This window comes from Nelusetta ayraudi, unplaced genomic scaffold (assembly GCF_046127955.1).
Source record: "Nelusetta ayraudi isolate G7.1 ecotype Tasmania unplaced genomic scaffold, CSIRO-AGI_Nayr_v1 ptg000011l, whole genome shotgun sequence".
Taxonomy (NCBI): Eukaryota; Metazoa; Chordata; class Actinopteri; order Tetraodontiformes; family Monacanthidae; genus Nelusetta; species Nelusetta ayraudi.
Genome location: NW_027466061.1, coordinates 11711872 through 11734591, shown reverse-complemented (window position 1 = coordinate 11734591; position 22720 = coordinate 11711872). Strand labels below are relative to the sequence as shown.

Sequence of the window (22720 nt, the reverse complement as noted above, 5' to 3'; positions counted from 1 at the left end):
ATAAACCGTAGAAATGACAGTAAACATCAGCCAGCATGAACGCAGCCGTTGAAAATACAACTTTTATTTGCCCTTTAACTAAACAGGTTAAAAAGTAATACGCCAACCTATATAACGTTGTATAAAATGCATTTTTAAAAAGAATCTCAAAACAAAACAGAAATTACGTGTTGTGTTCTTTGGCTACGGAAGCCTGTTGGAGGCCAGCGGTCGGAAGCAACATGAGAATTAACGCACTGGCAAAAACAGAATTTCATTCAAACATATGCTAAACGAAGAGGTATCTGCCAAAAAAAAAGCTCTGTCCGTCAAGATTCTTAAGTGTATATACATGATATGAAGTTTTCCAGTGATTGTTTTCCAACACCATTTGAACAAACGGGGGGGGATTACATTTTTTTTTTTTTCCTATTGGGAAGAAAGTATACATGCATACGTAAGGTCAAAAATACAAATGCTACAAATAGAGCACAACGTTCAACGAAATACTGTCTGAGTAAATAACTTATATCAAAACCTCCTGTCACGCTGAAAATGCTGGGGTGTATAATCACAATCCTGAGTCTTTAAAATCCAGTCATAAGAAAAATAAATTTGTTTGTTTTCCCCAGAAAATTCATATTCCCAATCCCATTTTGTCAAGCCACCTCTGAAATTATGTAACTGTGCCAAAACATAATGCAGGACAACATCGCATGCATTCGTAACAAAATACCAGAGCAATCCTCAACTATCAGTATGAAAACTGTGTAAACGCCATTCATCTTTTTCAGCACTTTATTTTCCTTTAATAAAACAAAGTAGAAACTTAACAGGTTTTAATTACTTCAGGGTTAACACCTTTATAGTTTGAATCAAAATGATAAAAAAAAAAAAAAAATTATATATATTTAAATGGACTTTTGGCCAATTTTGTTCAGAGACTCTAATTTGACAGGAACATCACATCAGAAATTAAAACTTTATAAACTTGCCTTGGATTTTGACAGCTCTCTGAACTCCAATTATGATGAACGAAAATGCACTGTCCTAATGTCCAGATGTTAGACAAAATTTGAGTAAACCATAACAAATCAAAAGACAATTTAGTGAAATAAAGCACAAGTGGATAAAGTAAAAAAAGAAAAGAAAGAAAAAACATAGTATAATTCTATATAAAATAAACAATTTGCAGTAGCACATTTGTTTTGGGTTACAACTGAGATGTGTACAATGATAGTAAATAACAGGATTCGTGGTAAGACAACCTTAAAACCAAGGGTTTCAATTATACGAAAATTTCAGGAATTCAGGAGTGTTTTGATGTGAATGAGCACAAAATGTGACGACAAAACCCAGATAACTGCCGACAGGTGCTGACGAGTATCACTACATCCAATATTGCTGCTTTCTTAACGTGAGAGCTTTGAGAAAAATCTGCCAATGTCCAAATGATTTTAAAAGCAAACCGTATCAGCTGCTCAGATTTGGCAAAGCTGAGGTACTTACAGAATGAACTTAAGAGGGGACATGATTGGAAAGGGAAAGATATATATTAACCGAATCTGGAAAGGGAATAAGTGTTAAACATTTGTCAGAATCACTGTACGATAAAGTACTGAAATTAAATGAAAACCTACGCAAACACAAGCTCCCTCTCCTTTTCTTTACAATACAATGGCCTGGCGAACCATAACTCTGTCAAAAAGACCTTACAGTTTCATACTTAACTGGCATGGAAATGGAAAGCATATTACTGGATTCATAAAATAATAAAGCACAGTATAGACTCCAACAAAGCCTACAGGTGCAGTGCATCGAAATAAATGAGATTTTGTAAACATTCAAAGCAAAAAGTAAGGGTTAAATGCAGAAGAACACAAATTATGTCCTGACCATGCCTTGTGTTTGCTGCTGATTTGTATTTTCATTTTAACTTGTGAACCAAAGACTAAGTGCTAAAGTCATCCAGGACTGCACTGAACCTGTAGGCTCCAAAGACAGCTCAACAGGAAACACTTTATCCCATTTAGAACTAAGTGTATCAATTAATGCTCAGAATACAGGCTGCACACAACATCCTCAGCACAGCCAGGAACCTCTCACAGGCGCTGGTGTAAAGTTAGCAGCGACGACGACCGCAGCAAGTCTACGAGGCAGTCACTCCCTCCCACTCCACCAGGTACTGCACCTTGCCATCCAAGGTGACCCGCCGGGCCAAGACCTTGTACTTTTCCCCGCAGGCCAAGCGCCCCGCTGCCCCGAAATAACTGCTGATGGAGGTCTTAAGGTGGGACAGCTGACTGTTTGGGTCCATGCCGTGAACTATGTCTGTGGAGGGGAGCCCGTGATGGAGGGGGCCCAGCACGTCTTTAGCCGAGGGGTCTGGGTCCATGTGGCTCGTAGGGAGAGGGGGAATCTCTGGATTCGGGGTCTGCAGGGCTCGCCGTGGCCGCCCACGTTTTCTTTTTATGGGTGGAGTTGAAACGGGCATGATGGAGGCGGTGGTGTGCGTCTTGTTGGAGCTGCAGAGGCTGCAGGGTGAGGGGAAAGATACAGTCAAACAACCAATGTCAGCTCCCGCATGCTAATATAGCTTAGTGCATTTAATTATAAAAAGAAAGATTAGAGCTCCAGAAAGCTGCCTGATTTAGCCCTCTGTTTACAGCATCCTGCGAAAATGCTTGGCTCCCACGTCAAAACAGATGCTTTGTCAGACCTTGCACTTGTTGGGAAGAGAAGAGGATAACAAAGCAGCTATGGTGTGGCAGCAGAGAGCGAAAAAAAACAACTGACTGGAGGTGTTTGTCAATAAGAGGGGAAATAAATGTATCTGTGACTTTGGCCCTTTGTGACACAAAACGTTAAATAGTTTGAGGTAAACATGCAATTAAGTGGAGTTTGAAGTTTAACTACAAGCGAAGAAGCTAATTCATCTCAGGGTTATGATATTCTAGTTCCGACCAAAGGAAGTATAGTTAGACGCATCAGTGGGAGTAAATGTAGCTGTTGCACAGCAGCTTGACACACCTGGACTGTCTTGAAATGCTAGTTGAGGTAGTTTCTGTGGTGCTCAGGGCTCCTAATGATTCCGCGTCTGAGGACAGCAGAGACCTGTCGCTCCTGGTGCTGCAAGTTGGTTAAACGGAGGGGGAAAAAACCCAAAATAATTAAGAATGAACAACACCGCTCCTGAAAGTCAGAGTTATAGTATCACAAAAGCATTTTGAAAAAATGGTAGCCTCTTGACCTTGACAAAGTTTGACTCAGTATTGTGATCAGTGATTCAAGGGGCAAAGTGTGAATTTTCATAATTTTATTACTAGAGCAAAAAAGATGACTTGGTTTGTGGACAATGTCAAGTGACAAAAGAACTTTCATGATAGAGGAAGGGAGAGGATGTCCTTCTTGGTATTTCAAGCTGTTAGCCTTCAGGGGTGTCCATTCAGAACTTGTTGTTGTTTAGTGATAGACTGTTGGCAAAGGCAGAGGCAGGGAGGATGACGAGACCCATGTACATCAACATGACTGGCCAAACACTGCCTGCAGATCCTTCACCAATGATATACAATACTTGCATATTATTTAGATAACAGATTACTGTATTGAAATTATAACTGTAAATTCTTGTCATTGCTCTTCACATTCCGCTCTCAGTACAGACGACTCACTGTTAACCTGAGAGAAAAGATATCACAATTTCACTATTCCGTAGCAACAGCTGCTCACTTACTTGACAGACGTTATGTGATCCAATGTGTGGGACTCTAGTGGTAGCTGTTTTCTTGTTTCCTGCAACAGCACAAGTGGGGGGGGGGGGGGGGGGGGGGGGGGGGAGAGAATATGAGTAAGGATCCAAATATCTCCAACAGATACACACAAACTCAGGACGATACAGCATAATGAAAAGAATATATACACCTCCCAACAACTATGGGCACGCCAAGGCTACGCACAGCACACACCTGGGACAGAAGAGCACCAGTGCGCTGCCGTTTAGCCAGAGTCTCTGAGGAACGAGCTTCCTGCTTCCTTTTCTTCTTCTTCTTCTTCTTTTTCTTCTCTGTGCCGTTTGTGAAAGTAGGGCAAGATCTACAGCGGCAAACCAGAAAACCAATAAACCATGTTTACTGGCTACACAGTGGAACAAAATATTCCCAACATAACTCAATGGAGTTTTCCAGCGTAGTTATACAAACAAAACAAAACACACAATAGTGACACTAAGTTCAGGTTTCAGCTCACCTCACACCAGTTGCTGTTCTGGGGGATTTGCATCCCTTGATTGTGATTTCATGCGAGGCTCTTCCCATCATTTTGTCAGTCAGTTCATCTGCATTGGGGGGAGCGGGTGGGAAACGGATCCTCAGCCCAAACAAGTGCTTCTTCTTCTTTACCTCCTTCCCCGACATGAACCTGAAGGACAGATGGGTCAAATGAAAGAAAAAACTGAAGGCATTCCAGGACTATTTGTTGAATAGGAATATCAAAAGTTAAGGGATTTGACTTACATATCACTATTGTTGTTTAAGGCCTCTAAGACATTTTGGTATCGCAGGGATCTTGGAGTGTTGGCGAGCTGCAAACACACATTTCCAAAAGATGTCTCAAAGCCCATTCTGGTTGCTGGGGGGGATTTTACAATAGTGACACCCACGACCTCGCCGACCAGGGTGCTAGCTAGTGCCATGATAGTGAGCAGTTAATTGAGTCTTTACCTCTCCGAGTTGCAACAGCTCCCAGTTATCATTGATATAAGACATCAGGTACATCTCCGAGTCAAAGTACTTCTTCTTGTGGATCACGCTCAGGTTGTAAAGGCTCAGGTGAGCTATATCCACCCTGAAACATTTGAGTGAAAGCAGTCTTTTTTTTTTCCGCCTGATCGTAGAATTATTCTAACATCATCACTTTGAAGGCAAGTCAACCGGATTTGTTCTTCAAGACACACACTTACCATCTGAGAGGAAGTCTTCTGAGGTACTCTGGTCCAGCGTTGCAAACGGAACAAACAAAAACATAAAACCTACACAAAGCAACAAAAAAAGCTTTAGCTCACTGGAAGCAATTTATATAAATAATGTAATTTTTTTTTCTTTTTCTGAGCGTTATTCACCATCATTTAGGTTCAATAAGAATTAAGTGGCATTACAAAAATGAACAATCTGCTGGCATAATTTTCTACAGGCAAAAAATTCAGTAGTGCTGAATAATTTCATCAGACTCCTCATGGTAAGTCATATCTTTGAGTTATAAATGTAGAAATAGTCGGGAACTAGAATAAAACTACACAAGCGATTACGGCACCTGTCTCCATAGAGGAGGGGCATCTGTAAGGAGTGAAGACACGCCTCGTGGAACCACTGCTCACATGTGTTACACTGCAGCATCTTTAGGTACCAACTGCAGAGAAAAGAAAGCAAATAGTCATATCAGCATATATGGTGTTGAAAACAGGTTTCAAGAGATGGCCAATTGTTAGATATTTTTGTTTAACTGTAGCTTTGTTTTAAGCTTTTCCAACTAACTGTGACAGTACTCACTCTCCTGGACCTCCACAGTAGCAGTAGCACTGCTGGACGTTGGTCTTGTGGTCCTGGTCCCACACCAGCTCATCCAGGCTATAGGGGAAGGTCAGGTGCACATCCATGTGATGCTGCTCCTGCTGCTCCTGCTTCACAAAGACTTTGGCAGAGGCTGCCCTCCTCTGCACAGACCCCCTCTGCAGACCACAGAAAATACATTTCCCCTCATTCATGCATTGGCTCTGTGTTTATTTTCAACAACAGCACAAAATATTATATCTCACGATCCATTCTTTTTGGAGTAAACATAGAGCGTATGAGGTGTTGCAGTTAAAAAGCGTTTTACGTATTTGAATAAATTTACATTGAAAACTAAAGCTGTACCTTTGGAAGGGAAGCGAGCTCACACTCGAAGCAGAGCCACTTGTCATCAGAGTCAATGACAGAGGCGTCAATGATGGGGGAGTGGCACAGCTGATGGTACCCTGGAAGGACAGACAGGAAGCATATTATGGGTTTTACAGAGGAAATAAAAACTGGCCCTGAAAACCACCAGAGACATTTGAAAGCATTTTAACTTCTTCTAAGCACCTTGTCCACACTTGTCACAAATGACAATTTCATTGGGCTCTTCCGATGTTTCATCCTGGCATATGGAGCAGACAATGTCATCCTCATCATCGTCTTCATCGTCCTCATCCCCTGAAATGGACCATGAAATTAAAAACAAACAAAATTCTTTCAGGTGATATTCAGACTTGTTGAAGCAAAGAAACAACTTGCCACATACTTATACATGTGCAAACTATGTCTATTATTAAACTAAAGTAGTTCTAATTTTATTTTATTTTTTTTTACTTTTCAAGAGGGAAATTCTTTCTGTGCAGATGCTTTTAACACTTTTAAATGTGATTAAAACAATTTGAGATTCACAAATAGGTGGTTCTGTAGCAGCCCAAATATATTGAAATAAAGGCATCCACCGCTGGAGGTCACCATAAAATAAGTTTAACAGATTTCAGCTTCAGAAGGAAGGATAGCAACACTCTTGACTGCTCTATTTAAGTTACAATCATGCAGGGTTGCAAAAGGTGGCATACTTTAAGATGGTGAATATGCTTCACAAAATATATTTTCTATGTATACACACATACACAGGCAGGGTACTGATGTTGCACTAGGCACCAGGCAGCTGTAGGCAGTTAACTGTCAGAAACATGAGGAGGGAGATAAGTACAACCGAAAAAGGAAGACTGGGGGCAAACAGGGGCGCAATACTAACGCACTAACTCAAGAAGAATTGAAAAACTGATTTGAAACTAAACTGCCATTCCATTGAAAAAATATATTTGATATAAAAAAATATATTTTTAACTCACAACCAACATAGAATAATTCTAAAAATGTAAACAGTAAACTCACCAGTCTGAATGTCCTTCCAGAAAACCCAAGACTTTGACCTATCCTCAAAAACCACAAAGCATCGCTGCTTCTCCGGATCTATCTAAAGGAGGAAACAAAGAAAGATTTACGTCTTTTCTTTAAAACATACCAAGACCACAGAGAGTTTGGCACACACATCCAGTAGTTATGAAACTCAAGGATTTATTTCACATTCACTAGTTAGCAATTACTTTGTTTGAGAAAAGTTGTGTGAATCCTATGACCAAAATGTCTGTACATAGCTGCATACTGCTGAAGGTGTGTTTAATCCACTGAACTGTTTGCACGTGGTGCCATATTTGACATGGTTGAAGACGTGTTTTAATGAGCTAAATAGTCTGATTCAAAACCTTGTCTCCACCCTTGCACTAACCTTTGTGACTGTCCCCAAATAGAACAAGCCATCAGACCACCGGGCCAGGACATCCTGACCCTCTGTGAATCTGTCAGACATGTCGTCTTCTCCATACTCTCCCCGAACAGAGGGGCTTGGCGGGGACAGTGACACTGCCCGCTGCTGCCGCTGGGAAAGAGCACTGTGATGGACAGACAAGTGGTCCACAACCCCTGAGTCTCTGCAAGAAGACAATAGAGAAGACATGAGGAGGTATTTTTTCCTAATCTCAGCATTGGCAAAACAAGCACCTCGGTTAATTTCCTGAAAGAGAAAACTGTTATTTTCCCACTGGAATCAGTAATTCAGAAAAGAATGACAATAGATGATTTCATAACATCATTGTAAAATACTAACCAAAATTAAAATTTTGCAGCCAAAGTGCCAACTTTTTTAATGGATTTTATATACGACTTCACTTCAGTCACATTGACTTCATCGCTGTAGGAATTTCTGTCAATTCCAAAACTAAGAAAACACATTAACCGTCACTAACTGCTCTGATATTTAATTAGTGAAATGTAATTTAATTTCAACTGTAGCTGTGATTAAGAAAAATACAGGACAAGTAGAAATCTGCGCACCTGTACTTCGATTAAAACACACACACACACACACACACACACACACACACACACACACACACACACACACACACACACAGAAATACGTACACTTCTTCTTCCATTGGGGTGGAATTGTCGATCATTCTACTAACAAAATTAATCTCCATCACGTAGTGACAGGTCGTGGAATTAATAAAGATTTATGAGACCAAATAAACAGAAACTTTAAAAACACACACACACACATAAGCCTGTCTGGTGAGTGTCAGCGCCAGTTGTCGGTTATGAAAGTTAAACGCTGATACTACAGTATTCGTTTTTGAAACATTGTGGCAAGTTATGATGTGTACGGTTTTATCCGTTTCCCCTTTTAATGTGTCCCGAACGGAATTCTCTTTGTTCACACACGGCAGCCAGCAACATGCTCAACATTCGACACAGCCACTACATCATAGAAGGGGCTCCAAGGTGAAAACGTGCAAAGTGACATGAATTGAAGTGTAAAATGGGTCGCATCAAGGTCCAATAGTTGGTTTGAATAACCCGCAAAGCTGTGGCCCCGGACAGGTCGCTGACCGTCGGACCCACACCCCCACAGGAGGGAAACATGATGACAACAATACCTCATTCGGTCACCTCCTCTTCAACAAACGACTCTCCGGCCAAAATGTCACAACTCGAGGCTCCGCGTCTATCCCGCCCCTTCGAAAATGTGGGTTTATATTGAAACACTGTCGCCTGCAGTCGCGGGTCTCGTGTCTGCCTCAGAAAATAACAAACGTCTCATTTTCCCCCAACACGTTCGCCATTTTGGTTTCCCGCTGATGGTCGGGGAGTGCATTGTGGGAAGCGCTTAAACTACTGCTACTGCTGCTGCTGCTGCCTGCTGCTGCTGCTGTTGGTGATCGTTGCTACTACATGCAGCCTCTTTATCCCCAGCGTTTGAAATTGTAGGCAGGGCAGTAACTCAGGATAATTCACACGCCCCTTAAAGAAATATAAATATTCAATTTGATCACACAACTCAAATTTGTGAAATTAAAATCTGTGGACTTTCTTTCTGGAGTGTAGGTGAAAAATACCCGGGACAGCAAATCACTGTTATCAATTTGGGTTAGCTTAGCAAAAGAGAAACCTTCTTTAGTGCTGCTAGCTAAATTTGCCAATTGTCACCACTGCATGGTGCTGCAGCACCGTGTTTAGTAATTTCATTTCGGTTGAATAACCGGAAGTCGTTTCAGGAGCTATTATTACACACACTCAGTGATTTTATTTTGAAAGACTTGACGGACGTACACAGCTTGTGTTTGTCAGCTGGCGCCAGGTCGCAACTTTGGACAAGTCGGGAAACCTACGTTGGTCAAGTACACATTGTTCAAAGGCGGAATAGTAACTTAACAATGGATTTCGGCGTTTCGGATGTAACTGTTTAAAAAAGAAAAAAAGAGGTTACATTATTATATCGTTGACGCCGCGCTGCGCCTGCGCAGTTTACCTCCCCCCTCCAGCTCCTCTCAGCCCGAGATATGCTTCTGTGGTTGATCAGCAGCTGCTGAGAAAGGCAAAGGAGCAGGCAAAGTGCATTAGCAGAGTGCTTCGATCAGACAATATAGGGCAACTGCCAGGAGGCTCGGATCGGATCGCAGCTGAGTCCGAATCGGACACGATGCACACATTTCCATCTGCTTGGTGGACGACACGTTGAAATGTGGACGCCGCGTCCTCCCGGTACATTCCGGATGGTCTCCAACAGCAGCCAGGTCGGCGAATTGAGATGATCTGTTCCTGTGATGGCGAAGGGTCTCTTTCCACGGGCCTGGGCGAAAAAGTCATTCTACTTCCAGGTAATAATGATCGATCTTTTGCTGCGCTGTGTCGATAGTCAATGAAATGACTGCTGCGCGCCGCGGTTCGGGAGCCAGTGCGGGATCGGGGTCGCCTGCTTCCTTCGTGTCAGACTGACAGCTGGCCGTAAACACATTGAGCTGCTGCCGGAGCTGCCGTGATGACTATCAGATGCCGTTTAGACAGTACCTGAGGAATGCCATGCGCTCAGGAAACATTAAGCAGGCAGTCGGTCTACTGACCTGGAAGAGAAGCCCGGTGTGAGGCGACTGCCAGTGGGAGGGATTGGAATACGTGTCAGGATTATTCATGGCCATGAGGGATCCTCAGATCATTTAAAGCGCGTGTTATCTGTGGATTTCTTTCCACACATGGACTCAAAATAAGTCATAGCTGTCACTTTTAAGACGCTGTTTTATATTGCTCAACTGTGGTAGTGACCCCTCTGGCTTGGATACTAAGGCTGATCCCTCAGGTTTGGGAAACTGTAGCCTGTTGCCTTCTCAATTACGCCGTAGATCTCATGCAACAGAACACTGGCTGGCTTTTGCTTGGTTTGGGGGGACTGAGGCATACATTGCATGACAACATACAATAACCAGGACAGGACAATGTTTGACCTGCTGATGAAACCAGTTTTTCCGCAGAAGATCTTCAGGGGTTGTTGTTTTGTTTTGTTTTTGTTTTTTTGTTTTTTTACCAATTGCTGGGTATTCTCCTGCAGAAAAACGTGCAGCGCTGAATCACACATCAGCCTAATACCCACACACTTAGTTGACATCACTGTCAACAGAGATGTCAGTCACCCCTTTTACTGATTAACCTCTGCTATGTGGATTGACATGATCAAAGATTGTGTTTGTGTCATGGTGACACCACGTCTGGCTCATGCATCCTCATGGCCTCTGTCTCTCTTTGGAGTCACACTTTTCACATTAACTATGTACTATTAGCCGAGGGCCTGGCTGGGCCTGGCTTTGTCATTACCCTGGGAGAGGAACGTATCAGTGCCTGTTTGTCATCGCGGAGATCCGATTTCCAGAATTGTGCGCGTGGGCACACATTTTTTTGAACAATGGAGCGAGCAAAAGAAGGGAAGGTGATAGTAAAGGTTGGAAGCAGCTTGCTGTATACTGGGGAGACTGGAGGTGTGCTACTGGTTTTATTTTTTTTAATGGCAATTGTAAGAAAGAAAGAAATATGGAAACTCTCAATCAACATTGCCAAAATGACCAAAACCCACAATATAAATTTTATTGTTAAGTAACACTTACACATGTTTTATAAACAAAACTAATTCATAGCTTAAAGCCATTTTTAGAGCTGACAGCACATGAAAGTGCAACATGGCAGGATGCTACTGTGAGTTGGCAGGACTCGCCTGCGCTGCCTCGTCATCACTTGATCAGGCAGAACTCTCAGCCAGAAATATGTCTGCAGCAAGTTTTAGCTCTGAACTCTAACAAGTTTAGCTCATCATAGTTAAGCAAAGTTAGAATCATGATGCGTCACGGCTTTCACATTCACAGCTTCTTCTTATTCAGCATCCTCCTCTTTTGTCGCAGGTCCATTGTCACTCTTACTGCAGCAAATCTGACCAGATCTTTGCTGGAGTCTGTGTCTTTTGTGTTTTCTTTCTTTGGCAGTAGAGAATTAAGCCATCAGAAATGAACTGAGCCTGTTAAATTCCCAGCGTCACTCGCCGAGGCAAACATACAGAGTTCCCAGCGGGGGACGCCGCTCCCCCTCTTTCACTTTGCTTTTAATGAAGCAGCGAAGGCGTCATGTGTTTGCAGTCACAGCACAAGACAGCAGACGCCTGCGCATGACTTTCACCCCACCGCGCCGCCACTGTCTTGTTTTGTGTATTTTTCGACGGCTGGACACGCGCACAGAGGAATTCCGATCTGTGTGATAGTGGTGTGTGGATGCTTTGTACTCCCTCGATGCCGCCTCTTCCCTCTCTGGAGGCCCACTCACTTTTTGTCCGTCCACTCAGGGATTGCAGGGGAGATGTCCGTGCAGTGCTAAAAAAAAAAAAAGAAAAAAAAGCTCCAACAGCCTGCTGCACTGGTGGGGAGCAGCAGGAGTTGGGAAGATTATGCTTTGCCTCTGTCCCCACTTTGTTTTTCCCTCAAGCATTGAGATGAATGTGCAAATTCCATGAAAGGAGGCCCCTCACCTCCCTGCATGTGTTTTTTATTTTTTCAAACCACGCTGGAAACCAACAAAGCCGTCTCCCACCTTCATCTTGAAAGAGTCTGAATTCATGATAGTAATTAGACCATCTGCGTGTGACTAAATGTGGAGCCGCTGCTTTAATCTCGGCTGCAGTCTGCCTGGACACCAAACATAAATATCTTCCCCCTAGATCAGAGCTGTTTACCAAGTAGAATAATCAAAGTGCATCAGGGTTTTATTTATTTGCTTCTTTGAAGGAACTTGATGTTCCGCCCCTCCTTGCCAGCACCATACTTGGTTGGGATTTGCGCAAATGTTGCAGAGCACAAATTGTGAGGAGCTGCACGCTGCTAAAATACACACAACATAAGCTGTTCCTGCCATGTGATCAGAGCGGGAATCAAAATCAGTTTATCCTCCACAGCTCTGCTTGCACACTGTGGCTTACTTCCAAACAGGGAATGAAAATCTTCTCTTGCTCACAGAGATTTGGGTCTCCTTTTATTTGTTTTACTGGTTTGTATTCTCGTCGTCACGCGTCCCTGCTCAACTGAACATGCTGGTTTGATAAGGGCAACAAATGTTCTGCTTGGCTCCGCCTCCTTCAGTTACAACATGTTTGTTTCTCTCACCCCTTGACAGGCTCGGATCTCCTTCGTGCGTGTAAAGTACCTGTTCCTGACATGGCTGACAGTGCTGGTGGGCAGCTGGGTGCTCTATGTGCAGTACTCCACCTACACGGAGCTGTGCAGAGGACACGAGTGCAAGAGCGTCATTGTAAGCTCTTATTTTTGGGTCTATTTTTTCTTGGCCGCAGACGTTCAACATACCTCAGTATAGTCTGAGCTCTGCCGAGTAAAAACTAGAAAAGTCATTTTTCTCTTGGGGCCCAAACACAGCCGATGATTAAAAAAAGATGAAGAAGCTTAATGTTGAATCGCTGTGTGGTTTTGTTTTTCCCCCAGTGTGATAAATACAGGAAAGGCATCATCGATGGCTCTGCCTGCAGCAGTCTGTGCGACAAAGGAACTCTCTACATGAGTCGGTGTCTGTCAACGCTGCCAAATAACCAGGTAGGTCAGAGACCCCCGCCCCTATTGATTTCCAAAGGTTTTCAGCTTCCGTAACGTTTGCTGGGCCACGCTGCCGGCCAGGTGTACACAGGAAGCTGGGGAGACCTGGACGGGGTCGTCCGCTGCAGGCTGGGCGAGGTGGCGCACTATGAGCTGGGCGAGGAGCCGGAGCCACGCAGAGAAGCCCCCGTGTTCGACAAGCCCACCAGAGGCACGTCAGTGGAGAAGTTTCGAGAGATGGTCCTGAACCACCTCAAGGTAAAGAAGGACTCGCACACAGTCAGATGTGATTCATTTCTCATTAACCGTGAAACCGGGCAAACTGAAATGACAAATTTGAAATAGAATGCATGAATTTTGAGTAAAAAGTAAGGCCCCAAGGGGTCTTGCACCATTGCACACAATGTTAAAAGTTGCAGTGGGAAGCACCCTGCCACCTCTGAGCTTCTTGGAATGACTCGATGCACCAAGAGAAAACCCACTTTTTGTGGGAGGCTTTTCGGTCATAAAGCATCATTACTACTGCTGTTTTCCAGAGGTTGGAAGTAACAAAGTACAAATACTTTGTTACTTTATTTAAGTAGATTGTTCAGGTATCTGTGCTTTACTAAAGTATTTCTCTCTCCGACTTTTTACTTAATACTCCCTACTTTTGTGTTTAAAAGATACTGATTCTGTTAAAAATAATTCACTTATAACTGTAGTCATTGTTGCTTGAAGTGGCGCTAGGAGATTATTTTAGAGTGCCTTGGCTTATCAACTATTGTATTGTTTCATTAATTGCAAAACAGGTTAATTTCAGAACCTTTACTTTCTTACTTGTACTTGAGTGAAGGAGTTGAACCAGTACTTCTACTTTTACCAGAGTATTTTTTATTTTTTTTTACACAAGTATCCATACTTTTACTTAAGTACACAATGTGAATACTTCTGCCCCCTATGGCTGTTTCCTGTCCTTCCACCAGTCCAAGCTGGGAGAACAGGCCAACCTCGCCGGCCTCGTCAGACAGATTCTGTCCATTGCCGACGGAAACAAAGATGGACGCGTGTCACTGCCAGAAGCCCGCTCCACCTGGGCCCTCTTGCAGATGGACGAGGTACAAGCACAACAAAACAGAAACACACAGAGTGCCAGTGTTCCCAGTCACAGAGTGACGGAGGTGTGTGTGTGTGTGTGTGTGTGTGTGTGTGTGTGTGTGCGTGTGTGTGTGTGTGTGTGTGTGTGTGTGTGTGTGTGTGTGTGTGTGTGTGTGTGTGTGTGTGTGTGCCGTGCTTTGGTCAAGGTGCTGCTGGGCCTGCTGCTCCAGGACCGAGGACACACCCCTCGGCTCCTGGGCTTCTGCGGGGACCTGTACATGACCGAGCGGGTCCCCTACGGGCCCCTGTACGGCCTGTCCCTGCCGTGGCCCCTGGTGTCGTGGGTGCCGGGCGGCGTGCAGCGCACCATGGACCAGTGGTTCACCCCCTCGTGGCCCCGCAAGGCCAAGATCTCCATGGGCCTGCTGGAGCTGGTGGAGGACGTCTTCCACGGCACCTACGGCAGCTTCCTCATCTGCGACCTCGCCGCCGCGCACTTCGGCTACACGGACCGCCACGAGCTACGGCTGACCAACGCCCGGGCGCTCGTCCCCGAGGAGGAGTTCCGGCGCAGCATGCGGGCGGCCAAGTGCGAGGCGGACGCCGACTGCGTGTACGGCGCAGACTGCCGGACGTCTTGCGACACGTCGGAGAAACGCTGCAGGGAGGAGCCGCTGCAGCCCAACCTGGCCAAGGCCTGTGGCGCGCTGAAGGACTACCTCCTGCGGGGGGCGCCGTCGGCACTCAGGGAGGAGCTGGAGCGGCAGCTGTATGCCTGCATGGCCCTGAGGGGCAACGCGGGGCAGATGCACATGGAGCACTCGCTCATCCTCAACAACCTGAAGGCGCTGCTGTGGAAACAGATCTCGCACACCAAGGACTCGTGATGATGGGGCAGCAAATACGTCTCGGTGGCTGGAGATGTGTGATTTTTGACATCTGAAATGATTTCTATCAACTTTTGACACTGATGGAAGGTAGGAAATGGAAGGAGACTACCTCCCCTGAGATTAGAGACCACATTCTCTGATAAACTGACACTAAACTGAGGGATTGCATGTAGCGCGCACTCACACACACACACACACACAAAAAGGTGATACAGAATGCAGTACCTTACATTGTTCACTGAGGAATGTTACTTTAGCACTTCTGGAAAATTAAAGGTTCATGACACACATTTTTACTAATGATCGTCTTAAAGGCTGAGTGACCAAATTGCTGTTTGTTGTAGTTACAATCATACTGATGAATGGAAGCTGTGGAAGAAGAGTTTATTCTTTGATGGAAGAGGCATCTTTTGTACAAAGCTCCCGTTTCTAGTGTATTGAAACTGGACTATTTTTTAAAAAGATGAAATCTTCTTAATTATCTAAGGAGTCCACGGAGCATGCAACAAAATCAGAGTATCAGAATGAGGCTGGAAGTAGAGCCTGTCTTTAATATCCACTAAATGTGAGAAAAATCCTTGAAACTGTCCCTTGAAAAGTAATCCTTCACTGCAGGGCTGCAGAATGTTTCTTATCTACATCTAATAAATCTGGGCTGTTTGTTGGGACTAACTTTTCAGATGTGGATGTATAGTCTACATAATTAGTGCACTAGTTTATACTGGTTATTGAACCAACACTGAACCACATTAATATCTACCGATGGTTTGATTTTTTTTTTCTGGTGAACTTTAAAAGAAAAACGACATCCTCCCGCAACCTTTTGCATGTTCTTCACTGGTCCACTAGTCACATCAATGCTGCATCAGTTTCGTGATTGACTTTATGTTTGAGTTGTACACTTGTATGTTGCACTGCAGGTTCTGCCTTATTTGTGACAATGTGCCGCTTTTTGCCATTTGTCTCAGTGCCATAGGTCATGCTGACATTGTATGAATGTTGACCAGCAAAGGTGGAGCAACCACCACATCTTGAATGAAAAAATATGAATTGCTTTCCACAATTCTTATCACACATTGCTGTTGTGAAGTTACTGTGACCGAGTCAATGATTGATTCGTTTTACCACTCTGATTGCATCATTTTTTCCAAGGATTATTTGATCTGTAAAAGCATGACAAGCTTGTGGTCATTGCTAACATCTGAATGTTTGGGTGTAGGGGGGGAAATGCTTACTGAAGAGAACAGCATGATTTTGCACAATAAAAGTACAAACATTTCACCTTATCTTGTCATTTGTATTCATATTTGTTAGCAAATAATTTTACTGATATTTGCCATGTACCGTTAGCCTAATAGCATCGTCGCCAAAGTCCTATTTGAATGTTTTCGGAAAACAAGAGGAAGCACATTGGTATTTTTTTTCCAGATATCACAATTTGGCCAAAAAATGACTCAGGACTATATAGGATAGGATATGACTTTTCTTATAAAAAAAAAAGAGAAAAAAAAAGAAAGAAAGAAAATACAGGTAATGGAACTACTTCTTAAAAAGCCACCAAGAGCCAAAGCTTGAGTTTAAAATAAATTTATTTGTCTGTGATGTGTTGTGGCAGCAGAGTGCCGTGCCGGGACCCCTAACCGTCCCCGGCCTCCTCTTGTTGTGCTCGTAAGAAACTGGCTTTTTTCTGGGCGACGCGGTCCTTCCTCTGCGCCAGAGATAACTTGGCGCGATTCCACCTGTCCAGGGAAAAGAACCAACAACAGTCGCTTCATTAACATTCAGTACTACGTTCGTCTGCTCACCACTGGAGTCCTTCTATACATGAATGGACAACATTAGCGAGGGAAATGGAATAAACTGAGTTCAAATAACAGTTTAATTGGCTTGAGGGAAGACATCCATTTAAAGTGCAAACTGACCTCTTCTTCTTGACGTCTCTCTTGGGTTTCTTCTCGTGAACAGGGTTTGCTCTGATGTTGGCGTGTGCTTTTTTGTACAACTCTTCCATCTGATGAGCACAAAAAACAACAAGCGTCACACATCTGTCACGCTTTTCAGAAGTCCCAATTCTTCACGAGCTCGTCCTGCTTCTCTCAGCCCCGTCTTGAAAAGGACAGTGAGCATCAGCTAATGCAAATGAAGGACCAACTACATTTTGCTCAGCGTGGTTTGTATCATCATCGAGAAGCAGAGGATCCCTGAATGAGTGCGTCCATGTTGTGACGCTTTGTTTTACCCCAAATATAGGTCAGAACTGTCAAATCCACATGTGGGACTGAAGACATCAATACACAATTCTACATCATGGAGTTTACGACTACAGGTGAAAACAAACAACTGTTGCTATAATGTGGCTATATATCTCTAGTCAGCAAGATTCATGTTTATTTGCGAGTTGTCCCAATTTTAAAATTATTTTTTACCTGCCATAAATCTGTGAATGTTTTGTTAAAATCTTAATTCCACGAAAAGGGCACAAGTGCAACAGCTCCATTTCCACACATTTAATCATGGCTACGGTGGAAACAATCCTCAAATGAGCCTCCATTCAACACAGACTTCTCAGCATCTTTACAAATGATTATAGCAGCATATAACTTGCTAAATTATGCAAATGTGGTGAGATTGAAGTCAGAAAGGGCAAAAACCTGAAATAACTTGAGTGAATTATGTGTTAGCTGTCATTACGTTTTGGCACAATTTTAACTGCTAAGTTTATATGAATTAATTTTGATCAAATTCAAACAGTTTAAGATTGGAATCATTAGGTTTTAAAATGCACTACAGACTCTACGTCATCTTACTGCGTCTGGCGTGACTCCGTTCTTGATGAAGCGGGAGAACTGTTTCTTGTAGGCATCCTCGTCCTCCTCCATCAGGTACGACATGTAGTCAGCCACATTCATGCCCATGATGTGTTTGCGATGCGTCTCTGCGTTGAACTCTTTACTCTCGGTATCGTAACCAGGGAACCGCTTCAGACTGGGAACAGAGATCAGAATTAGAGACGAGGTCCAGGAAGAACAGCACCGCTCAGTGCAGAATAAAAGCCGTTTGGAAAAACACAAAACTAAATTCTGGTTTCTAGTCATGAGCAGGCCCGTATTGGTAACGCTGGTTCGTCCTGCTTCTCTCAGCCCCGTCTTGAAAAGGACAGTAAACATCAGCTAATGCAAATGAAGGACCAACTACATTTTGCTCAGTGTGCTTTGTATCATCATCGAGAAGCAGAGAAGACCCAGCAACCTTTGCAAAGAAGCCAGAAAATGACAAAAACTCAAAACACGCACGGCTGCGTTCTTGAAGTCACTTCAGCTCTGATGCTGGGCTAACTAACCTGTGAGGAATGGCCAACCCTCCGTCAACCGCTCCCTTCAGCGCTCCAAACACCTTGTTCCCAGTGGTGGTTCGCGCCAGACCTGCGTCCAGGTAACAGGTGAAGGCTCCCGGCTGTCCGTCAATGCTCTCCACGTTGAACTCGTCTCCCGTCACCTCCACTTGTCCCTCGTACACTTGGTCCATGCCAAACTTGTGCAGCAGCTACGAGGAAGAGGAGGGAATCACACAAGCAAATGAGACGACACCTTACATCCTCCACAGTGCAGAGGCACTGAGAACATAAAAAGGAATCCACCAGTGAACATCAGCGCGACTGCTATTAGACTGAAGAACTTTATTCGTCACATGCTCAAACTGGATAAGCAGTGAAATGTAAAAGTGGCGACGCTTACCAGCTAAACAGCTAAAACAACATTCACAGTAAAGAAAGAAAGAGCAGCAGGAACAAACTAAACTACAGACAACCACAAATGTTTTTTAAAAATCAAAAAGCAGCACACCATTCACAATGCCATTTATTTTATTTTTTTTAAATAATATGTGCAGTGCGTAAATAATTGTGTAAAAAAGTGACTAAAAGTATGTACAGTGTGCAAGCATGTTAATATATGTAAAATATCAGAGCAACACTACTCCTGGAGTTTTAGCAAGCAATCACTTTGGCCTGCGCATGGAAAAGACATGACAAACACATCAGTTCAAGTCTGACTCCTGTGCTGACATGTTGGTGTGTGTTGGTGTGTGTGTGTGTGTGTACCCGGCGTGCCAGCAGCAGCCCGGTGCAGTAGGCCGCAGCGTAGTTGGTGAGGCCCACGGCAATCCCATACTTGGGCAGCTCGTGAGAGTAGGCGGCGCACACGATGTGGTCTCCTTCGATCTTTGCGTAGGCAATCTGCAAGGCACCACACGAGGGAGCAGTGGGGTTTAAATCATCATCAGCATCTTTAATGTTGTAGAGCATAGAAGTCAAGCTCTGGCCCGCGGACCAAATCTAGAATACAAAATCACTGCTAGAGCTGGCCCGCTGGTATTATCCAGCACATGCACAGCTAACACTGCAAATCCCAGAATGCTGTGCTGGTATTCTGGCAGACTACTTACTTTAACAGACTATATGATAAGTAACATTTTCTTTATGTACTTTTTCTTGCTACGGCAAGGCATGGGCTTGAACGGTTGCACGGTTTCATTGAAAGACATTATTATTAGTGAATTGGTTTATTATTGTTATCTTAGTTTTAAATGTATTACTAGACCGTGGAAAAAAGGTTACTGTTGACATTTAAATTAGAAGGCTGCAAATAAAACAAGAGGCATACAATCTATATTTACATTTTATTTATTTCAATGTGCTTTTTTTTTATTTAAAGTTCGATTTAAGTGTTTAATATTAAGTTATCATATCCTTGCTTGTTCCATATTCAGGAGTCCAAGTTGTACATTTTGACCCACTGTGTGTTTTGAGTTCGACACCCTTGCTGGAGAGCAACTGTCAATGCAACTGACCTGGCAGCAGATGTCCCTGTTGGAGAATCGGACGATCATCCGGTACTTGGGGGTGTTGTACTTGTTCTTGTCCTGCACAACCAGCCGCTTCCTGGCGAAGAAGTCAGTTTTCCCCTCTGTGGATGAAAAGTCACCCAGCGGTTACACGTGGATCAGACCGACAGGGAGCGCAGGCCTCATGGCGCATGCTCACTCAGCAGTTGGTGATAATGATAATGAGCTGGCTATAGTTATTCCCTCTTACCTCGTCTTCTTCTAAACTTGACTTCATATCTCTTGAAGTAAGCCTTGTTCTTCACCACTTTAACGAAACCCTGAGGGGAAGCCAAGAGTCAGTGTTGTGAAGCTAGAACCACGAAGTCGTCAACGAGCCGCAAACAAGCGCCACAATGCAACGCGATTCAGCACTTGCGCTGACTGCGACATTAAAGATATGTGTTTTAGAGACTTTATTGAACCCTTAATTAATTCTCGAAGCACGTGCCAGATAAGTTCTAGCCATACAGGAAGCGCCACGCTGAAATTCAGCGGCTCGCCGGCTCACGACGCCCAAGACGAAGCAAACATATCCGCGTACATCAGACAATGAAACTGCACGAAATACCCTCACGTCGCCTGTTTGGAGTATTTAAAACCGAGATCGTTTGCCGTACAGTTGAATTACTCTACAAAACTCACCATTTTGGCTACTTTTTAATTCTTCCCCCTAGGAGAGCCGGCCCTCAGCAGCGGAAGGCAACCTGTGCAACTGTGCATCAGCAGGAGTTGCAGCGTGCGGCAGCGCCCCCTGTCGCACTGGATGACCCATTCAGCCAGCAGAGGGCAGCAACGACACAGACAGAATTGGACTGTCCATTTTACAGTGATTTAGGGATTATTTAAGAACGTTACAACTATATCAGAACGATATGGTATGAAACTAATTCAATTACTAAAAACGAAAAAAAAAAACATTTGTACAATATCCGATTAGAAATGAAGGTAAAATGTTAGAAACATTAATGTTACAAAGCTGTTTATTTTCTGAAACAAATTCTGTTGTTTTGCCATGAAAAAAAACTGCTTTAAACTGTATTACAACGGCCATTTTCTAATTACTGCTTTGGCAATATCACAATTTATTTAAGTAGATTAAAATTAGTGTGAGGCAAATGCATCATTCAATCATTCTCGTTAATAATATTAGAAAGGTCATAATAAATGTTTGTCTAAGGCATGGTTAATAGCAGTGGCAGACGTGGTGAAATAACGTGCCAATTACAGTTAAATTTGACCGTCACTCAAAACCTTCATGCCTTGTGAAAAAAAAGAATGTGCTAAAGTAGCAAACTCTGCTTTAAAAAGAAATACTGTATCCTGCTGTGAATAATGGAATATTGCCACACAAAGTTGTGGCTATTGGTCAACTTTCAACTTGACATTTAGTGGATGGCAAGAAATCATGTTTTGTGTTTTTTGTGGGGTTTTTTTTTAGAGAAATGATGAAGCAGTATTTCCATGGTAGTCTATCTACCTCAGTCAACCCAACAAAAAACGGAACAAGAATATTCTTTTTTTTCCGTGTGAGATACTCCTCCCTGTTATTCTCAGGACAGATGTTCAAAATGTCAGATAAGAAAAGTCAAAGTCACTCGCTAGCTTTTTTTTTTTTTTGCATGCATGCATTCAAGCTCTGTTTCTACAGAAGTGATTTCACAACTGAAAGGGTTAGCTGTCCAGTCATCCAGCAGTTAGCAGTGATCAGGGGTTCAAATTGCCAGAAAACATGGGAGCTCGACCATACGCACCATAATTGCTGGCTTCCTGTAGATGCATTTGAAATGTTCTACATTCTTGCCACCAATAACGCTGTAAATAAGTTTTGAGCTTCTAACTGAGTAGCGCAGATGCAAACGGAAACACTCAAAAACAACTGCAGTGAGGTAACAAATGACTGTCACATTAACAAAAGTGTGCTGAAGCATGATACACATCAGCTGTCTGTGTCTGCACAGCGCGTTCTCAACTCACTTGCCTCCCCTGCCCTTGCTATCTTAGTGTTGTTCTCCATCTGTGTGTTTGTGTGCTTCTCACTAGTTCTAAATTGGAAGAATAAATAAAATCAGTACTGCAGTAAAATAAATAGAACATCTAAGAGAGGGGATACAGAAACACACACACACACCCGCATGCACTTATATTGCGGGTTCGTTGTAAGCTTGTTATTTGAACTCTGACCCTTCAACGGCCTGTGTCACTCCCTCCCCCAGATGTACGCAAGAGGCACAATGACCAGGAAGTACCACCAGGTTTCTTCACGTCGTCGCTCCAACGTCCCTGATGAGATTCTCACTATTTGTGGTGTAAAATTTACAACCAGAAACAGGCTGGCTGCACACAGGAGGTGTGGGGTGGTGGTGGTCGGGGGGGGGCTGTGATGGATGATGGAGGTGATTTGTGGGGTGTTTACAGCATAAATCTAAGCATCTGTTTGGTCTGACCCAGCGGTTCTTGTTCATGGCTTCTATTTATGTTTGTTCTCAGTTTTACTCCTGAGTTGTAGTTTTGCTGACCAAAATAAAGCTTCTAAACATGTCTTGATCACTTCAACTCACAGTCGTACTAAACGAACCAGGTCAGATTGGGAAATTTAAATTATATTTTATTATTTATTTTTTTATAGCTGCAAAGAACAGAAAGAAAGACATGGTCTGATGTACAATTAACAAGATTTAAAGGGAAATACAGTGAAAAGACTACAGTGTGACTCATGTAGTGGTCTACAACGTTCAGCAAATCATTAATTGCATCCACACGTGGTTCCTGGCTGTTGGGGCAGGCTGAGAGCTGGATGAGATTTCAGACTGTCGCTCCTAAGCCACAGGAGAGAGCTGCAATCAGAATGTAGCTGACAGGGGAA

General features: G+C 43.5%; 3 protein-coding genes and 1 long non-coding RNA gene across 4 annotated transcripts in view; 2 read left to right on the top strand and 2 right to left on the bottom strand.

Moving 5' to 3' along the window:
- Positions 1–22720, top strand: part of LOC142884963 (uncharacterized) — a 166555-nt gene that overhangs the window by 74481 nt on the left and 69354 nt on the right. The window lies entirely within an intron of this gene.
- Positions 32–9003, bottom strand: mtf2 (metal response element binding transcription factor 2). The gene is made up of 15 exons (XM_076020971.1): positions 8531–9003; positions 7321–7522; positions 6927–7008; positions 6096–6206; positions 5889–5989; positions 5523–5701; positions 5287–5382; positions 4937–5005; positions 4698–4821; positions 4491–4558; positions 4225–4395; positions 3945–4071; positions 3713–3771; positions 3010–3108; positions 32–2513 (listed from the first exon to the last, which is right to left on the bottom strand). The coding sequence occupies exons 1-15, from the start codon at positions 8533–8535 to the stop codon at positions 2129–2131; spliced, it is 1878 nt and encodes a 625-aa protein (XP_075877086.1). The 5' UTR covers positions 8536–9003; the 3' UTR covers positions 32–2128.
- dipk1aa (divergent protein kinase domain 1Aa) lies at positions 9453–16259 on the top strand. The gene is made up of 6 exons (XM_076020973.1): positions 9453–9751; positions 12576–12710; positions 12899–13006; positions 13088–13264; positions 13972–14103; positions 14290–16259. The coding sequence occupies exons 1-6, from the start codon at positions 9698–9700 to the stop codon at positions 14968–14970; spliced, it is 1287 nt and encodes a 428-aa protein (XP_075877088.1). The 5' UTR covers positions 9453–9697; the 3' UTR covers positions 14971–16259.
- Positions 16545–20641, bottom strand: rpl5a (ribosomal protein L5a). The gene is made up of 8 exons (XM_076020966.1): positions 20500–20641; positions 20066–20135; positions 19822–19937; positions 19073–19207; positions 18314–18516; positions 17781–17958; positions 16896–16984; positions 16545–16712 (listed from the first exon to the last, which is right to left on the bottom strand). The coding sequence occupies exons 1-8, from the start codon at positions 20500–20502 to the stop codon at positions 16610–16612; spliced, it is 897 nt and encodes a 298-aa protein (XP_075877081.1). The 5' UTR covers positions 20503–20641; the 3' UTR covers positions 16545–16609.